At 35.9% G+C, this 20,695-nt stretch overlaps 2 protein-coding genes across 2 annotated transcripts; both read right to left on the bottom strand.

Annotated features, from left to right (window-relative positions):
• Positions 1 to 3,497: 3,497 nt before the first annotated feature.
• Positions 3,498 to 4,309, bottom strand: LOC121409719 (pollen-specific leucine-rich repeat extensin-like protein 4). The gene is made up of 2 exons (XM_041601628.1): positions 4,303 to 4,309; positions 3,498 to 4,147 (listed from the first exon to the last, which is right to left on the bottom strand). The coding sequence occupies exons 1-2, from the start codon at positions 4,307 to 4,309 to the stop codon at positions 3,609 to 3,611; spliced, it is 546 nt and encodes a 181-aa protein (XP_041457562.1). The 3' UTR covers positions 3,498 to 3,608.
• A 732-nt stretch (positions 4,310 to 5,041) lies between these two features.
• On the bottom strand, positions 5,042 to 14,289 carry LOC121407742 (scavenger receptor cysteine-rich type 1 protein M130-like). Its single transcript, XM_041598935.1, has 7 exons — positions 14,244 to 14,289; positions 13,083 to 13,220; positions 12,403 to 12,512; positions 9,220 to 9,433; positions 8,720 to 8,829; positions 8,083 to 8,290; positions 5,042 to 5,552 (listed from the first exon to the last, which is right to left on the bottom strand). The coding sequence occupies exons 2-7, from the start codon at positions 13,162 to 13,164 to the stop codon at positions 5,071 to 5,073; spliced, it is 1,206 nt and encodes a 401-aa protein (XP_041454869.1). The 5' UTR covers positions 13,165 to 13,220; positions 14,244 to 14,289; the 3' UTR covers positions 5,042 to 5,070.
• Between the last annotated feature and the right edge of the window lie 6,406 nt (positions 14,290 to 20,695).

The following is a 20,695-nucleotide window of genomic DNA, read 5'->3' as shown; positions in this document are numbered from 1 at the left end:
ATAAGCACAAGATTCGGGTCAAGCGTTGGGCCGACATTCAAAACAATAATAATACACTGTCCTACGCGCGGTTATCTGTGTTGGTAATCTTCAGTGTGAACATTTCCAGCGTAGATTTCAAGATTACCGGTACAAAAATTTTGGTTTATGTAACTGTATCAGATCTAGATCCTCGATGATATAGTGACAATTAAGCCTGGTTTTACAGACTTTCTCGTGAAATCAGTGTTTACTGCAACTACTTTCATTTATCTTTAAACACGTTTTTATAATGAATTTGATACTTATGGTAAGAGTGGAATCTCATATTTAATTTGAACCCAACAGCTTAGGAAATCATTCACGCATGGCAGGTTACACACAATAAATATTGAGGCCGTTCAAAAGTGATTTGTGCAAAAACTCACATAAGAATCTGAATCGACTCTCATTTCAGGGATCAGTGAGAGAAACTTAACAAATACAAAATAAATGCTAATGAGTCAATCATCGCATAAGCACGGCTGTGTATCACAAACCAGTCTTATCCAATTTTTCTGCGCAACCTGAATTTTGCATTAAAATTTCAAACTCGTCTTGCCAATTAAATGTGTGAGGTGTTTGTCACATATTAGGTATCAAAATGTAGAGGAATACTTGAATTGTATGATGATGTAAATGAAATATCCTAATTTGCCTTTGAAGAAAAAATATGTGGGAATTCTGATTTCCTTTGCGACTAATCCATGTTTACACACAATTGTTTTTGAGAGAAAATATCAAAGTGAAAATATCCGACATTACAATATCATAATTACAACAAACATGCAATTTGCAAGTCTCCTCATGTGTCTTGCAGTTGGCTTATAAAGATAGTTATGACAAGAAATATCCATTATATTACATGTACATTCTGTGATGTAATAATTATCAAAAACTACATATCAGTGGAGCTATTTGGAGTTTATTAAGATCTAAATACCAACTTGAGCACTCTTAGAAATTGCATGTCATACACATTGACACAAATACAGAACTTGTCTTGTTACACTATTACAACGATATCTGTGATTCTGAGACTTGCATTTGAAATATACCAGTATAAGGCCTTTGTTGAAGATAAACAAACTCCCAGCCGATGTAAGTACATGTATAAGACTTTAAATGTGCGTGCACTGAAGCGTGTACTCCATGATTGACATACTACTATCAGCATCAAACAGAAAGAAAAATACTCCTCAAATTCAGCCCAAACCCTAAGTACATAAAAAACTGCTATAAGTTGAAAGCCTCTTGGGATTTAAGAACACTTTTCAGCCCAAATCTGATTACACACGTATAGAATGATAATTTAAGTTGCAATGCATATTCACAGAGCAACCGTATTTGCTACATTACCCGATCAAGATATTAGCTATGTGAAGTAAAAGTGAAAGACAATTTCTCTATAAATATACTTTACTATGGTAAATATACTTTACTGCAATATATACAAATAAAAACCTTTCAGCAAATATCAATAGCACAATATATAATGATGGAAACGGTTTTTGAATACTTAAGACCAACCTGAATAGTACTGAAGTGATTTTAAAGCATTTCTTTAATTTCTATGTTAGAAAATTGTTAGGAATGTTCAGCCTTATATATCATTTTCAAGGACAACATGTTGCATGGTTTGGAATGCTATACATGTATGAGAGGGGTGAAGAGAATGTAAATGATGTCTCTATCTGGATTTCCCTGGCGAAATTAAGGTTACAGTAAAATATGGCACATTACTACAAAAATAGAAATTATATTTTAACATTAATAAAATATAGTTATGTTAGTTAGCATTGTGTACTTGCAGTGCATATGAGAATCATGCAAAATGTACAATCAAATATTATTTGTGAATAAATATTCCACTAATCTAATGAATCACTCAAATGCACAAATTGTTGTGTCAATGTAAGAAGGCCTTTGCATAGCAGCACCCATAAGAGCATTGTGTAAAGGCATTTCTGCACGAATGGGGTGCACAAAAATGTTTTGCTAAAGGCGTTCTTGCACCAACACAACAAAATTAGTTATACATTTATCAAACCACTTGCATACTCATTATTCTATTTGATGAGAATGCGACCTTAGTAATAAACTCAACTGAAAGAAACGAGACTGGTGAAAGTTTGCAAGAAAGTCAACTAATAACATGGAATTATAGATGATTGAAAAGTAAGATCACCGAAGCCTCATGAATAAAATTGACGATTTGGTAGATCAATTATTAATCAGTGGGTCATCTTTCTGAATTCTGATTATCCATTTAACAAAAAACTTGTTACTTTGGCAAATCAACAAATTTACTTCCAGAATTGAATAGTAAGGCCAATAGTTTAGTTCTTCAATGCTAACAACTTATAAGATGGCAAGTTGCAAAAAGGGAGGCTGCCAAAAATTGAAAATGAACATGAACAAGACAGATGTTCAGAACCCTCCCAGTCTACAAACATGGCAATGAATTTACCCCCTCAGCAAGATCAAATCAATTAAGACACAATTAATACACTTGGCTATAAACAATGAACATATAACTGAAACTGATTAAAAAGCATTGTACATTTACAATTGAATGGTGGTAGAATACAAAGGCACTATTCATCTTCAACACATTAGTCATTCAAAATCAACAGACCGGTTTATAGCAAATAATACTGAGGATTGCTTATTTAAAGGGATGGTCCAGGCTGAAAATATTTGTACATACATAAACAGAGTAAAATTCACAGAGCAAAACGCTGAAAATTTCATCAAAATTGATTAAAAGTTATGAATTTTAAAGTTTATCAATATTTTGTGAAAACAGTCATACGCACATATGCAATCAGTTGTCAATCCAATTTGTTTAGTTCTTGGTATAAAATTTTTGAATAAACCTAATTTTATATAATATAATACAAAAGGACAAGTGGGGATATGACATCATCAGATCACCTAATGAATATTCATAAAGACATGCCTAGGACTGTTTACCGGAATAATGCAAATCTTGAAATTTCAATAATTTTGTTATCCAATTTTTATCAAATTTTCAGCATTTTGCTCTGTGAATCTTGCTGTATTTGTCGAGGTATAAATATTTTCAGCCTCGACCATCTCTTTAATAATGGCACCTCCAGCATTTTCAAATCATTGATGCAACATGAATGCATTCCATGAATAAAGAAAAATTACAGGTAATGGTGTTTTATAATGCTGTACGTGTGAGGTTATGCATGTTTTTATATAAGATCATATACTGCCAAAAATGTGTACTGATAACCCCACACCTAAAAAAAAAAACCCAAAAGCAACAGGACAATAAAATGAAATAAAAAATAACAAAATCTGCTTCAAAATAGATTCAACCTATTTCTCAATATTCCAACTTTTGCGCAAATGTGGCAAAACTTTGGATTTCAATGTCAATCATCAGGGTAAAAAGTTTAGACATCTGAGGTTTCCCAGAAGCACATCCAACTGACAATCACAGAGGAATGATGATGATGTTAAAATGGATAAAACAAACATATAAACTCTTTAAAGAAACTTTACTTCCACTGGCAATAGAAAAGTTACGTTGAGACTTGGCTCATGAGACTTTGCTCCTATCTTTTGAAGACATCTTTGTAGCTTAGTGGAGCGAGAAGGTCACCTTTTTGTATATCACCCCTTTGCGGCCGATTCAATGTTGGTGCGTCTCCAGGTTGATGGGTTGGGTATGGTGCAGAGCCTCCTAGTGTAGGGTAGGGTCCAGTATTCTCGACAGGAGGGAGCTGGGTAGGGGCTTCCGAAGGATCCTGTACTGGAGGCGGGTAAGCTTGTGTGGGGTAACGGTTACCTGGTGGGGCACCCCCTTTAGAGGCAGGTGGGTAAACAGGTGAATAAGTCTGAACTGGATAAGGGCGGGGCTCATTCGGTTGCTGTGGGGGTTGTTGAGTTCTATAAGGCATTGATCCTGGGTTACCAACAGGGGCAGCAGGGACTGTGCTCGTGTCATCGTTGTTTTGTTGCCGATGCCGCATCAAGTAAAGTTGTCTCTGTCTATATACAGAACCTGCACACGCAATACTCATGACAATTACAAATATGATGCTGCCCATCCATTTTGCACTCCCATGCCAGAAGGAACCTGCAGTTTGAGTCCCTAAAAGAAAAAAAAGTAATCGTATAAGGGGTTCAATTGGATACAGCAGGAATGAGGGAAAGGCAATTTTAAACAAAAACAATAATTTTAAAAAAAGCTCATTCTTCAGTCTTTTCTTGAATTTCGATACTTTTAAACATTCTGCCTTTTCTTACCAATCATGTGCTTCAATATAAAAGAATAAAAGAAGGAATCAGTTCGAACCAGGAGATCAACTTATTCCTGTCCAGTCTGCTCTATCTATTCACATTAACAACCGAAGAACAGAAAACCACATCATTAAATCAAGCAAAACATATTTTGAAAAATAGATCAATACTACGATGCAAAGGCTGTTCCTAACAGCATTCAGCTTGCTCAAGGTTCGTTTCACAAAACAATAATGCATGCATACTGGATTCCAAAAATGGGATCTGAAGTATTATGTTCATCATAAAAGCTTGTTTCATTGGACGATAATTATAATGCATAGTGTTCATTGACTAAGCTCCCTCCCTTAAGTTCACAAGTTTCATCAAGCAGAGAAACTGATATTTCAAGGGTCCACAGGCACACAAGTAAATAAACAGATCCACCCTGAAAATGAGCAAATTAAGAGATTGTCTGATAGTATGATCCCAAACTGCAAAACCCGCACCACAAAAGAATAACCAATGTTTATTCAATTATGGTAAATTTCTCACAGAAAAGACACAATATGCATTACCGAAGCAACTACTTACTTTGGCAGAGCTTCTCCTAAAATGAACCAGGGGGACATCTACAAGCTTTAGATGCGTTCATGGCCCTTTTGCAATTCAACTACAAAATGTATCCCTGCCACCATGGATTCGTGACTTATCTCTAAAGAAAGCAGGCAAACCAAATCGTAAGATTCTGTTTACATAGACTTACAATGGAATAGTAAACAAAAGATCTGGCTTCTATTGCTTGACAATATCATTGTAGCTTGGCGGAGGGGGGAGGTCACCTTCTTGTACAACACCATTTTGCGGCTGATCGAATGGTGGTGCATCTCCAGGCTGATTGGTTGGGTATGGTGGAGGGTAGGGTCCAGTATTTTCAACAGGAGGGAGCTGGGTAGGGTTTCCTGACGGGTCCTGCACTGGAGGCGGGTAAGCGGGTGAATAGGTCTGAACTGGATAAGGGCGGGGCTCACTCGGTTGCGCCGGTGGTGTTTGGATAATAAAGGGTCCCGGGTTGCCCCCAGTAGTACCACAGGCCCCGGCGATGCCACAAGGGGGATGAACAACACCATTATTGTGTTGCATTTGCCTCAGTCGCATTTGCCTCCTTCTGTATGCTGAGCCCCCAACAATGAAAGCTATGAAGACTCCTACACAAGTACCTGTCCATGATCCACTTTGGCTCCAGAAGTTATAACCACCTCCTGATCCTGACCCTCCTTTCAGTAGAAAAAAAAATAAATAAAAAATAAATAAACAAGTGGAATGCCTCTGGCGGTCTCACCTGCATCACGCGATTCAACATAGCAGCAGTGCTGACTTTGGAAACTACTATAACTCGCACAAGATGGTCAGCAATACTTGGTTACTCTTATTTCCACGTTTTATGAACTAGACCAATGCACTTGCAGAGATATGATGGTAATTCAACAAATACCCCCAATGTGGCCAAAGTTCATTGACCTTACATGACCTTTGACCTTGATCATAAGACCTGAAACTCGCACAGAATATTCAGTGATACTTGATTACTCTTATGTCCAAGTTTCGTCAGATCAATAAACTTTCAAAGTTATGATAGTAATTCAACAGATACCCCCCATTATGGCCAAAGTTCATTGACCTTTAACCTTGGTCATGTGACCAAATATGCGCACAGGATGTACAGTGATACTTGATTACTCTTATGTCCAAGTTTTATAAACTAGACCAACATACTTTCAAAGTTATTATGGTAATTCAACAAATACCCTCAATTTGGGCAAAGTTATTGACCCTAAATGACCTTTGACCTTGATCATGTAACCTGAAACTTGCACAGGATGTTCAGTGACACTTGGTTACTATTATGTCCAAGTTTCATGAATCAGATCCATAAACTTTCAAAGTGATGATGGTAATTCAACAGATACCCCCAAATCGGCCAAAGTTCATTGACCCTAAATGACCTTTGACCTTGGTCATGTGATGTGAAACTCATGCAGGATGTTCGGTGATACTTGATTAACCTTATGTCCAAGTTTTATGAACTACTTAGTAGGTCCATATATTTTCTATGGTATGACGTCACTTCAAAAACTTAACCTCAAGTTAAGATTTGATGTTGACGCCGCCGCCGTCGGAAAAGCGGCACCTATAGTCTCACTCTGCTACGCAGGTGAGACAAAAACCCTAATAGACACAAACATTATAGCTGAGATTCAGTTAAATCATTTCAGACAGCAGACATGCGATAGCCTTTGGCAAAAAGCAAATACTGAGAAACTGTGAGCACCTCTAGCTGAGGAAAGCAGAAATAGAAAAGCAATAGAATGATACAACATAGGATCTTGTGGATTGATGTGGTGAAATACGGAAAACAGATAGTCCTTTCCAATAGAAAAAGCAAAAAAGATACAACAAATATGAGTGCCTTTCCATTATACCAGTGATAACATATGAATATCAAACAAATTCTGCCCAAATTGAATGCCAATCCGATTTGGATCATATCTTTTTATCATTATTTTGTGGAATAAGTGAAATGCCTCTGGCAATCTCACCTACATTAATTGATTCAATAAAGCAGCAGTGCTGTTTTTGAAAAGATGAATAATTTTCAGAGAGAAATAGAGAAAAAACCTATTTAATAACTAAATCCTATTAAAGTTTGTTAATCTTGACTTAGAAACATGTTATTCATTTGTCGTATCCAATCTTCTCATACAAGTTTCATTCAAAAGGCTAAATTATTATTCTTATCCAAGCTCATTGATCTGAAATAACCGTATGACCTAGACCCAGTAATCTGAAATCAAACTAACCTAATTTCTGATTCGAGCTTATCATTATCCTAGTTTGAAAAATTACTGGTCCTAAATTACATAGTTTCTACATTATCTCAACATATAGTAAAATTATCTTTACTATGGATAATAGCTTATTGACCCTACAGGACTTTTGACCTATATCCAGTGACAAATTGCATATCTAGTTATCATATGTCAGTTTGATGTAATAGAGAATTATACAAGTTCAATACATGCATTATCTAGAAATATCTTGATACCACAAAGTTCAATGGACCTAAATAGCCTTTGCCCTTGATCATGTGACCTGAACTCATGCCAAATGATGAGTGCTACTTGATTACCTTACAGCTACGTTTCATGAAATAATTACTTATACATTCAGAGTAATGACATTTCAAATTGTTAACCATTTTTAATACTTAGTGTTGACATAGCCGCCGCTATTGCCCATATGTCTCACTGCTGTTATGCACACGAAAAAACTGATGACAAAAAGGGGAAAAAGAGGAAGAAAAAGGAAGTAAGAGAGAAGAGTATCCAAAGAGACATCTTAGCCATGTAACTCCACATTGCCCTGGCCATTCAATTGAAAAAAAAACATCATCTTTACATTTAAATTGAATTTCCACCCTCCCCCCAATCAAAATACTCTGGAGCTGCATTTGTTTACTGATTGAAGTTTGAATGTAACAATACAGGCAAACTTGCATAAGAAGTCAACCTACATGTCAAATGTTTGCCCATTAGGCTACATAATGCAAATCATGTGTTTATACTTCTTCTAAAGTCATTTTTTTCAGAAGTCGAACAGATTTTTCTGATCCCAAAAAGATTTGACTATGACAAAGTTACATGCATATAAATATTATCATCACATCACTCAGCCTTATCTTATTCTATTACAATATAAACAAATCCAAGTCATTTCATTATCTCTGGACGCTGCCTATTGGCATACCTGTTTCGCATGAAATACCAACATCTTGGGAGTGAGTGCAATCATGATCGCCATAGGCATTGTGTATACAGCTGTCTAAGGTAGCTTCCCATCCAATACAGTTGACTTGATCCAACCAAATGTGTCCAGTGCCTTCACCATATTTAGAGCTATCAAAGTACTCAACAGATGAGGTATCACTAGAAGGGAAAAGCTGACGACAAGCAACCTAGAAAAAGATTAAAGGATGTGTTTTTACTTCACTCAAATTCTCAATGTCATATCAAAACTTCCTACATCATCTTTCTAAATTCAGTTTATAATCATAAAAACTCAAAGCATTACATATATATTGGGTATTACTTCTACATTTCCTTGTTTATAGGAAATTATCAAATGACTACCCATAAATGATCAAATTTGACCTAAACACCATGATAATAACCTGAAGAATGGTCTATTTTAAAATTAATTTGGTGAACAGATTTGAATCAACATTTCAGTGAGAAACTCAAGCAAATACAGTTAATGTGTTGGGGTGCCTGTCGAAATGCAACATACATGCATTTCCACAGATGGTGTACAACACTTTTTTACAGCACAACTTAGGACCACCTCACACTGTAAATAATGAAAACCATCCACATTCATCACTTACTCTGGCATCCTCTATGGCAAAGAAATCACTGCAAACCGTTCCCCATGTTTCATTGTAATAGACCTCCAGTCTTCCAGACCTTTCGTCGCCATTCACCAGACGCAATGCACCTTCAATGGAAATAGAAGTCATTCAGCAACTTTTAAATATATGAGCTACAATACATTGTCAATATGACATCAATGACTATCTATTCAATATGTTAAGTGTGAAATTTAATCGGGGACAACTGCGTAACCGATTGATGCATACATTTTGCTGCGCAATAATCACTTATCTGATTCAGCATAGGCCCTAATAATGTATCTTTGAGGGAGTGGTGGATAAGTACATACGGGCTGCAGAACAGTTTTGAAAGTGAGGGAGGGGCCTGACGGGCTCATCACGTAAAAACCATAGTAAGATGATAAATTGTATGTTTTTGTACATATTTACTGAAAGAAAAAAAAAAGGTTCCATTTGCCCCGGGGTTCTGAGGCCCCCTGAACCAAGCTGTTTACCTGGTTCTATGTATTCTCCACATGATATACCAACGTCCATTGAGTGGGTACAATCATGGTCACCATAGCTGTTGTGGGTACAGTCAGCTAGGCTTGATTCAGATCCTATGCAGCTCACTTCATCCAACCAAATCGTTCCGCTACCTTCACCAAATTGGTACGACTCAAAGACCTCGTATTCGGTTGTGTCAAGACCAAGTTCTCGGCAAGCAACCTAGAGGACAATATTGTTAGAGGTGGGCTATAAATGGGTGATATTTCAAAACATAGTTTTACAAATATATACGTGTATCTCACTTGAAGCAGATTGTTGTCCTGAACAATATGACACAATTTTTAGAGAGGATGCATTCACCCTGAAGAAAAGATTGTTGGAAAAATACCAGAAAAAAAAACAAACATTTGTGAAGGTTTGAGGAAAATCTGACAAAGATTAAAAAGTTTTTAGCATGTTAAGCTTTTTGACTTTTGACATCATAAACGAACAGCTGCCTCATATGTAATATAAAATACATAAATTCTATTTTATTAATGGTTCATCATGACTAAGTTTTTTTCTTTCAGGAATGAGTGTGAAACTATTGTCTGTTGATTACTGAAGGTAGAGTAAAAAACATTTAATTTTTTTCGAAAATGACATTTTATTGACTTTTAACAGCATGATATATGGGGAAAGCTGCTCACATACACGTATGTCATAAATTAAAAACTTTTGAACTCTTTGATGGATTTTCTTTAAACTTTCATATCATTTTTTTCTGTTATGATGGTAATTCAACAGATACCCCTGATTCGGCCAAAGTTCATTGACCCTAAATGACCTTAATCATGAGACCTGAAACTTGCACAAAATGTTCAGTGATGCTTGATTACTATTATGTCTAAGTTTCATGAATCAGATCCATAAACTTTCAAAGTTATGATGGGAATTCAACAGATACCCCCAATTCAGCCAAAGTTCATTGACCCTAAATGACCTTTGACCTTGGTCATGTGATGTGAAACTCATGCAGGATGTTCAGTGATACTTGATTAACCTTATGTCCAAGTTTCATGAACTAGGTCCATATATTTTCTAAGTTATGATGACATTTCAAAAACTTAACCTCAGGTTAAGATTTTGATGTTGATTCCTCCAACTTGGTCTAAGTTCATTGAACCTAAATGACCTTTGACCTTGGTCGTGTGACATGAAACTCTAATAGGATGTTCAGTAATACATTTTTTTATGATGAAGTAACTCTTAAAAATAATCAGGAGAAAATAGGACAGTGTGGGTTAACAAACGATTTTGAGATGGCGTGGCTTAAAAATGCTGAGTCATCATATTTTGAGATTGGGAAAAGTCCTAATTAATATCTGAATGCCTATTGAGCTGAATCTGGTGTACATGTATATTATTACTAGCCTGATAAAAAATTGTTGTCAAATATGTTTACAATATAAAATTAAGTCTTAAAGCAAGGTCATTTTAGTTATGAACCCTTTAAGGACTAAGGATTTTTTAGTATACAAGTCAATGACATGTTATGTATTATTTTCACATTTTACCCTAATTTCTTGCAGATTTGTTTTAATTTCTACAATAAATAATCAAAGAAGTTCAGGGCGTGCAGTGACTAATTTCCCAACAGTTTGAGAAATCATTCCCAACTGAAAATTGAGTGCTTGAAGACTCCTATATGCTCTACACAGATTTTCTGGCTGCAACATACATAAATCTGAGATTCAGACAAAAGCCCTTGATGTATGTTTGCAATACAACCAATACAGGGGAATCCAACCCCCCCCCCAAAAAAAAAAAGTTTCTAGAGGTAAAAGAAGAACCAAACAATGTGATAGGTGAAGGTTTGAACAAATAATAAGAAAGTTATAAATTTGTAAAAGTTGTAAAAATTGGTTATCAGGATACCCATGGAGAATTCAAATTGGCTGCATATGTGATGTCATAGTAATGTTAAGCAAGGATTACTCTTCCATGTACTCTTAAAAGGGGTGGTCAAGGCTGAAAATATTTATATCTTAATACACAGGGTAGAATTTACTGAGCAAAACGCCAAAAATTTCATCAAAATCGGATAACAAATAATAAAATTATTGAAGTTTAAAGTTTAGCAATATTTTGTGAAAACAGTCGTCATGAATATTCATTAGGCGAGCTGATGATGTCACATCTCCACTTTCCGTTTTCTTATGTTATTACATAAAATCATATTTTTTTCATTATTTCATACTTGTGTGAATAATATGTCTCCCTTATAATGAAATAAGTTACAGCAATAAATATCTAATGCACTAAATCAGTTGTCAATCCAATTTTTCTATTTCTTGGTGAAAAAATTTTGAATAAAGCTAATTTCATATAATAAAATACAAAAGAACAAGTGGAGATGTGACATCATCAGCCCACCTAATGAATATTCATTACGACTGTTTTTACAAAATATTACTAAACTTTAAAAGTATATAACTTTGCTATTTGTTGTCCTATTTTGACGAAATTTTTGGCATTGTGCTCAGTGAATTCTACTCTATTTATTAAGCTATAAATACTTTCAGCCTGGACTACCCCTTTAATCTTATACATAAAATACCTAAAATGTATTTTTTTTTCAAAAGTTTTACTTCATATCATATTTTTCTTTCATGAGGACATAAAACATACTACCTGGGCTATTTTTAGATTAATGCCCCAGGGGGATGGGTGCTTAGGAGAAAACTGAAAATCCCTGATAAGTACAGTTCATGGCCTATTGGAAAGTTGTCCTTGCCACTTGCCATAATTTACTTACCCAGTGGCCAATTTGAAATCTCCAGTGTTAGGGATCTCAAAGCAGTCATAACTTTCTTATTGCTTGTGTGAGCGATTTCTTTCAAACTTTGACCGTTCTGTTTTATTTATTTGTCTCCTTTCCATCACAACATTTTATGACCAAGGCTGGATTCCCCTTTTAAAAGACTTGCAAGATCCCCCTTTTAAAACACTTGCAAAAATACATTGTTTCAGACTTTCATTTAAGTACATAATCAAATATCATTGTGATTTATGAAAACGATTCTAATTTCAAATGACAATGATAATCATAATCAGCATCATTATCAATATTCGTGTCATCATCTAATTTTCTATTCCAAATAATTGTCAAATTTTTATTTTTATTTGCCCCTGCATAGATTTCTCACCTTTGCCTCTGCTGTTCCAAAGTTATTATTACAAACAGTCCCCCATGTTCCATTGTAATAGACCTCCAGTCTCCCATAACTGGAACCACCATTCTGTAAACGTACAACACCTAAAAAAAACAGGATAACAACTTATCAAAAACCAAATCATGTAGGATAAGAATGTGGACCAAATATTGCGAACTAAACAAAAATCATTTCACAATCTCTCACAAGGCATTGAGAACTCCAATTTCCATAAACTACATGTAGACTGCTATGAAATATCAAACATGTCTAATGGACAGCCTTTTGCAAGAAAATATTGAGACTACCATTCTGTCTGTGATAAAAGAGCAGGGAAATCTTACATTCTTTGAAGGGGAAAATCATCTTTACTAAATTTCAGTGTTGTCACGTTTCCTTCTTATTGTCATATTTTCTGGACACCTTCCTATTTCGCTGAGCTTTTGTGCATAAAGGGCACCATGACCTCAAACTGAGGGGGATGTATTTGTTTTATCAAAATAAGGGGATTGTGTGCTCACACACAAAGTCATCACTTTTCATACTCTTTATTATATATCTTTGTCTGTCCTCCTTTAGACTTGAAAACTAATGGGGGAGGGGTTCATCCCCTGTAACCCACCATGGCCTTGCCCTTGGCCATAAATAGGCTACAAGTAACGCATGGAACTTACCTAGCCCTTGTGACGCACTAAGCACTACTAAGAATACAGGTAGAAAGAGGTCAGATAACCGTATCTGCCATACTCCAATCATCTTTCTGTCCTGCCTGCCTATGATGATTTATATTCTATCAAAGTTGATCCCTAAAACTAAAAAAAATACAAATTAAAATTTTAAATACTAGAAAAGAAATACAAAGTAAAAGTTTATAAATACTGGATAAAATGAGATGCAGGAATAAATAAATCCATGTAAAATGGTGACTGCTGCCCGAACCCTACTGCAAAACAGCTGTTCATACCAAGAAATCCAATATACCGTATGGCGTATGAATTGGTCATAAAGTAATTTATATATTTATTGATTAAAACAAATATTTTGCGATTCCTGATATCTATCGGCAGATGCAAGTATTTTTTATAATCCAAGTTGGCAGTAGAGTTAATCAATAAATATCATATAAATATGATATTTATCAACTGAAACAAATATTTTACGAATCGTGATTTTAATTGGCAAATGCAAGTATTTTTTAAATCTAAGTTGCAGCTCTGCACGCGTGTATCTAGGTATCAATTACAAAAGAAATAAAGATGGCGAAGTAAACAGACGGGGTAAGTAAACGCTCTTGCTCTTAACTTCTTTCAATTTTAATACTTTTTAGTGAATGAAAATTACAAAAGAATTAAAAAATGGGAGTAAACATAAAACTTGCCCATAACTTTGGGGGAAAAACTAAAAATAAAATTGGTGATTTAGGTCTAGGTTCAACACAGGTAATCCTGGACTCTACGGAAAGGCATGTAGCAAATCCAGGCGTTAGGGGAGTGATATACGGAGTATTTAAGTCCCCAGACGCCTCCAGGCTAGGTACCGGTATACCGTACGCGTACCGCAACGGGCTGGCACGGCCCGGTACGGTAGGGTACGGGAACAATACCGGTACGTTCCAACAACACAGAAGATACACTGCACTGCATGCAGCTACGATACGTTTGTAAGACTAAGACTAAGATCTCCCCTTTTTATTTACAGTTACACCCCTTAACGATAAAAATCACGTTAGAAATTAATCTAAGCCACACACGAATCGGTAAATGCAGCTTAACTCATATAATAATACAAATTACCGTACCATTTGTTAGACTGGAAAAAAAAAGGATAAAACTTACCTAAATGTATCGGCAGTGCAGTGAATACCAGTCTGAAATGAAATATATATATGTCGATGCGATCGATATCGACGTCATACACTATGACGTAATAATAGCTGAATCAATTCTTGTTCAGTGAGCTGAATCGCGGAAAAAATAAGTTACATTTTTGAATTTATCACAAATACAATTAGAATCACAAAAAATAAAGAAAAGCACAAACTGAAAAAAAACTTTTAAAAAATATATTATTACGTCATGGACCGATCCGATTTAGTACCACAGCGTCATTCCGGAACGGGGGGGGGGGGGGCACTTCCAATGGCGAGTGGATACCACACGCGTGACAAGTATGTAAAAAGACCAGGTAATACTCATCTTCCAGTCTGCTTCCAGTATAGTAGCAGGAAGATATCGCTGAAAGATATTGCACACTATAGAAAAAGTGACAAAATAAAGTTGGTGAATTTTAGTCTCTGAACCATGGACCTATGCATGATGCAGCAAGCTATGGGACGCTATAGCTTCAACGCCTATTGCCAATATATTATTTAACAGACCAAATACTTTTAAAATAGAAAAGCTGTTTGTTATTAATCTTTTTCAGGCTTGTTATAAGTTTATATTATTGTGGAATTAAATCCTCTAAGCCACCATTCCCCGGGGGGCCACTTACATTGACGAGTGGATCGATACCATGCGCGACCAAAAAAAAACACGTAAAAAGGATTTTCAAGATAGGGTTCAAAAACACAAAAATAATGAAAAAAGGGTATCTATTTCGCTAGGAAAGCTACTCGTTTAGGGTCAAATTTGCGGGGATAAATGAAAATTTATCACTACGTGTTTAGAGTCCGATTTGCGCGAGGTGAGGAAGGTGGGGCGCTATGGTGTGTACTTAGGTAAAACCGACGACCCGGAACCGTCACACAACAATAAAATATCGCTGTATACTCATGATCAGTGGTTCAATTCAGGGAATACTTGCCAAGAGTATAGTTTTGTTTTCAATACTTGTTAAGGGTAGGGTTTCAGACGCCAATATAGTAAGGGGTGCATTTTCAGAACATGGAAAATACGTGTTTAGGGTGCTTTTCGAGACCCCGTGGTCGCGCATGGTATCCACTCGTCAATGGAAGTGCCCCCCCCCCCCGGGGCACCATTCTAACTTCCGCTTCCGCCTCAGTCACTCATCCGCCCTCCTCTCAGCTCATCCTTAAGTTTTTAAAAAGAAAACGATTAACATATCTACACAGAGGAAACAACTTCTTGTAATTAGGATGTCAAACATTCACATAATATTCTGTTTTATTTTGATGTCAAATTACATTCACATTCTGTTTTATTTTTGTATCAACTATTATGTAACCGGCGTTAATAGGACTCAACGCTTTCATCTCAGTCATGGAATCCTTGCAAATTAACTTCCCCTCCTGCCAGCTCATATTTTGTTAATCATTCGAAGTAACTAAAGCACCTGTAATATGTTGTATAATAGCTAGTAAACATGTTATTGTTAACCTTTTTATGTATACATGTAATATGTTTAAGCCTTAATTATTTGCCCCCGCCGAGCCAACTTGAAGGCCTTCTTTCAAGAAAGTTCAAAGGAAACAAAACGTACCCTTGGCCTTGACAATTATTCCCCTTACTTTGACCCCTACACAAGTACGGCGAAAACAGCCCCAGCATAAGCACCAATCCTTTTTCTAGTATGCGTATCATATATGAACATTAATTGAGTTACATCAGAGAAGCAAACAAATAACTTAAAAGTAAGTTGTAAGTTTGCCGGGACGGGTCGCCCCATCTCCCATAGGACCTTTATAGACGTATAGTGTTGGTGCAAAAAGTTACACATCTATACGGGAGCGGGGGGGGGGGGCTTCAACCCCCACTTTTTTCCAAAACCCTGTACAAAAACGTAAAAATGACCGTATGATTGTGATTTTTGAATGATCAACCCCACCCCCAACTTTGAAAAGCGTTTCCCCGCATCTATAATTATTTTAGTCGCAAATTAGTCCGTAAACATGCACGTAGCTATATTAGCGAAATATAGGCCCTATACAATTTTTTCATTATTTAGCGTTTTTGACACCCTATAATTAATGTACATGTAGCTCGAGGATACCCCCCCCCCTCTCTCGCTTTCTCCCGCTGTCCCCGACCCATCCCTCTTACACTCGATTCCCCATTCCCTTCCTCCCCTCCTCCTGTCCTTCCGACGTCCTTCCATCTCTCTCTGTCTCATGCATATCTCACTCTCTAATCATTTTTTCTCAGTAACCTTTACGTGGAGCCTATAGTCGTGGTCCACGGCCTGCGGCCCCCATCAATTTCATTTATTTGTACTGTAGACCTGAGGGTCAAAGAAATTCTGTCCTCCCCCCTCGGCACAGCTATGGCGCCGAATGATGATAGTAATAATGATGATTAAGATAATAATAATAATAATAATAATAATAACAAGAATGATAATGATAGCAGATTTTTTTTTTAAGAAATCCACCAAAACAGTAACATCGATTAAAAAAAACTATCTAGTTTCGTAATTAAAGCACGTATTCCCCCTCCCCTCCCCTCGCTCGATTCGCAACCTCGATGGCGGCCTATGATGATATTGTTAATTTCAAAATGATATTCTTTTATCATGTTGAGGGTAGCAAAACAGGGAGAGTGAAAATTTGAGGGATGTAAAGCAACACTGGCGTAAATCCGTGTTGATGGGTGGGGGGATGACTGAAATATTTTGGTTTTTTTTCAGTTTTGCAATCATGTTTTTAGATCATGGGGGGCACCAGCAAAATTTTTGAATCACTGAGTAAGCGCGCTCAGTTGCCAGTTATACTGATCTAGAGAGACATTTTAAGGACAATGTCATTAAACGGATATGTATCTCACTGATCAAATAATGCGAGCGCGAAGCGCGAGCTGATTTTTTTTATATTCACACCTAAAAAGGGACATTATAATCAAATTTGTGTAATCATGATAGGATCCTGTATCGCTAAACATTGCGAGCGCGAAGCGCGAGCTGAAGTTTTCTTATATTTTGACCCCAAACAGCGAGATTTTAAGAAATATATTTTAGGAATCCATTTAGAGTGCATATCTCACCAAAGTCATCTAATGCGAGTGCCAAGCGCTTGCTGATTTTATTAGAATTACATCTGAACACATGAAAAATTTTTTAGTCATTGCAATCATGATTATCGTACGCATCTCACTAATCAAATATTGCGAGCGCGAAGCGCGAGCTGAAAATTTAGATAATTCAGACCTGAAGTGGGGCATTCTGATGTTTCTTTGTAGGAATTAACTAGGACCATACATATTTCATAAACCAAATGATGCGAGAGCGAAGCGCGAGCTGAAATTTTTTTTATATTCAGATCAGAAGAAGGGACATTTTAAGGACTGATTTTAGGAATTCATGAAGAGCAGACATATCTCACCAATCCACTAATGCGAACGTAATCACGGACAAGAAATGTTTCATATATATATAAAACTTTCACATTTGGCAATCACTTTTTGAGTTATGAAAAAGAAGAATATGTCACTACGTAAAACAATGATAACTCAAGTGCTAGGAAATATATATAAATGAATGTATATGCAAAATAATTTGTTTCCTTTCTCCTTGCTGAAATCTCATACATTTACCGCCCCACCCTCCCTGTGTGTTTGCTGGTGTTTGTTGATGCTGTGTGTGCATTTTTTATTCAATATTAATGTCATACAATGTACTGGGAACTACTACTCACAAGTTTTTATAAACTTTTCTGTAGTTTCCAATTTTCTCTGATACTATTTGTCATTCCTGTACATATTGTATATATATCAAATTTTTATGCTGAGAAAATAGATAGATTCAACTGAACTGATATATTTGGTTTATATTGACTTGAAAACGGGAAGTTTTAGTACAACATGATTATATATCTCGTTAAACAGACAATGCAAGCACCAGGAACAATGAAGTCGTAGGCCCTGGGCAAATTATGTTTCATAAAATTATGATAAAAATGTTTCTTATGTAATGAAACATAACATGATTATAATATAACATTATAATAATTTTTTTTTCTTTTCCACTACGTTTCTCTTCCTTTCTCCCTCTTTTCTCCTTCCCCCCCCCCTTTTTTTTGTCAGACGATTTGGGGGGGACGTGCCCCCCATGCTCCCCGTAGTTACGCCACTGTATGTCCATATGGCAAATACCCCTCCAATAATTATTATTATGTTTTTCACCCCATGATGGTTTAATGGTTTTATTAGAGATTACTTTTAAAATTTTTGACATTCCATCTTAATCCCTTCCCAAAGACCCCAACATTGATAAATTGGAGGAAACGGGGGTTTCTCTTCAATGTTATAATAAGGACATAAGTATATTTCGTTTGAAAATGGTGAACTGGCTCTTTATTTGCATTTTATGATTCAATAATATTGTTTTATTTGTAAACATGGTAAAGCGGTATTTCAGGAAGAATCTTCACCAATAAAACAATATTATCTTTTGTGATTTTTTTTCATTTCTTTCGTAAAAGGTGGGGAGATGTTTGTACAGGCCATCCCCCCTCCTCGAAAAGTGGGGGGATATATCCCCCCGGGGATTTACGCCAGTGTAAAGCAAGAAAGCAAGAAAAAGTGCCCCCACACTTTTGAAGCACTGAAAAAGTGTCCTTTTTACACAATATAATTCCCCCTCACGAACGTGTACTGTGTCCCTTTCACCTGAGGGAACCCGTTTTTAAGTGCCAATTCTGTTTTTGGTTACACAAATGTTGAATGTCCAGTTTTCAGGTTGTTATATCACAAATTTCAGCTCGCGCATTATTCGATTGGTGAGATAAGAGTCCTATTCATTAGCCACTAATTGCAGTCTTTACCGTAACCAGCTTTCTTTTCTAGTCAGTATGTAAAAAATTTCAGCTCGCATCAATTCTTTAGTTAGATACACATCATCCAAGATAATAGAAAAACTGCTCGGAATGTTTAATTTTCAGGTTTTATTACATGAAATGTCCAGAAGTTTGAACTCGCGATTCGCGCTCGCAATATCTCGCAAGGATGCACTTTGTAAACAATAATTTGACATAAATGAAAAAAAAGTGAGTTTCACAACTTCAGAATTGATTTTTTTTAAACCACTCGCGAGCGAGCCGCTCGCTCGCGGAAAAAAAAGGCTAAATATATATTTTATCAATGCGAATTAACCTCAAAAGACTTTGCTCAACTTAATTATTACAAAACACAGCTGCTTCACGCAGATGATAATCTCATGGTGAAAATATCTGTTTGCATCAAAATGCTCATTTTGACATACATGTGCCCTAGCTTTTCTTTTTTAAGGGGGGTTGCCCCCAAACGAAAATACGTTCCGCCAACCATTTATGACTTCCTTACAAACGATACATTCAATAAACAAATCCGAAGTTCCTTGCAATTCATCATCTCCAAAAATGTTATTTCCCATGGGGTCATGTAGAAAAAAAATTATGTGGCTCTGCTGCCCTAACAAAAAAGGATATATATATATTTTTCTTATTTTTCATCAAAATTCATTACAGACGAAAATAGACAACAATGAAATAATTTGAAACATTATTTGCGTTCACAGGAAATGTATTATTTTTTGTATTTATTGTTATTCATTATGTGAAATTATGTTTATGCAAGTTTTTGCAAGAACTAAAAAAGGAATTGACAGTTGATTTAATGCATTAGATATTCATTGCTACAACTTATTTCATTATAAGCGAGACGTGTAGAAAAATGAAAGTTATGATTTCATGAAATAATATGAGAAAAAAAGTAAAGGGGGATGTGACATCATCAGCCAAACTAATGAATACTCATAACGACGTGCACATAACTGTTTTCACAAAATATTGCTAAAACATAAAAAGTTCAATAATTTCGTTATTTGCTATCAAATTTTGATAAAATGTTAAGCATTTCGCTCACACTCCGCTTATATGTAACTCACTCATTTTTTTTTCTTCAGTAATCAAGGTTTTTATCCCGCAAAGTATACGTGTGGAAACATAATAATAAATACATTTTTAGGCCAAATGAATAAATAGTTTAAATCTAAATTACGTATCTTCCTTCCTTCTTCTTTAAACAGTGAATTCAGGAAACAAGGTTTACTTTATACTCTTAAATGCGATCTGATCATCTGAATTGTGTTTTTTTTTCTCAAGAAAGAGAATTCTTAATATTTAGAAGGCTAATCTAGAATTTTAATGAGTAAATAATTAATAAAACAGAATAAAAGATCATATTGTATTGGATTTGATTTCTTCAGGATCTGGTTTGAATCTGTACATATCATTGTGTAGACATGTCATGTGAAAAGAACGATGGGCAGACGAAGCTCGCTTCATCTGCAGTCTCTTGGTGCGCCTCTCCGCCTCAAGCTTCCGTCGCCGTACCACGACGGCAAGGATAACAGCAAT

The sequence above is a fragment of the Lytechinus variegatus genome, chromosome 2, assembly GCF_018143015.1.
Source record: "Lytechinus variegatus isolate NC3 chromosome 2, Lvar_3.0, whole genome shotgun sequence".
NCBI lineage: Eukaryota > Metazoa > Echinodermata > Echinoidea > Temnopleuroida > Toxopneustidae > Lytechinus > Lytechinus variegatus.
This window is presented reverse-complemented; position numbering and strand designations above follow the sequence as displayed.

What these genes read in the sequence shown, in the direction of transcription:
- LOC121407742 (XM_041598935.1), bottom strand. Translation starts at nt 13,164, where the DNA reads ATGATTGGAGTATGGCAGATACGGTTATCTGACCTCTTTCTACCTGTA. An exon ending in TGGAGAATACATAGAACCAG is followed by an intron (nt 8,830 to 9,219) that starts GTAAACAGCTTG and finishes TTTCCATTGAAG; the next exon opens with GTGCATTGCGTCTGGTGAAT. An exon ending in TGGTATTTCATGCGAAACAG is followed by an intron (nt 5,553 to 8,082) that starts GTATGCCAATAG and finishes TTCTACTGAAAG; the next exon opens with GAGGGTCAGGATCAGGAGGT.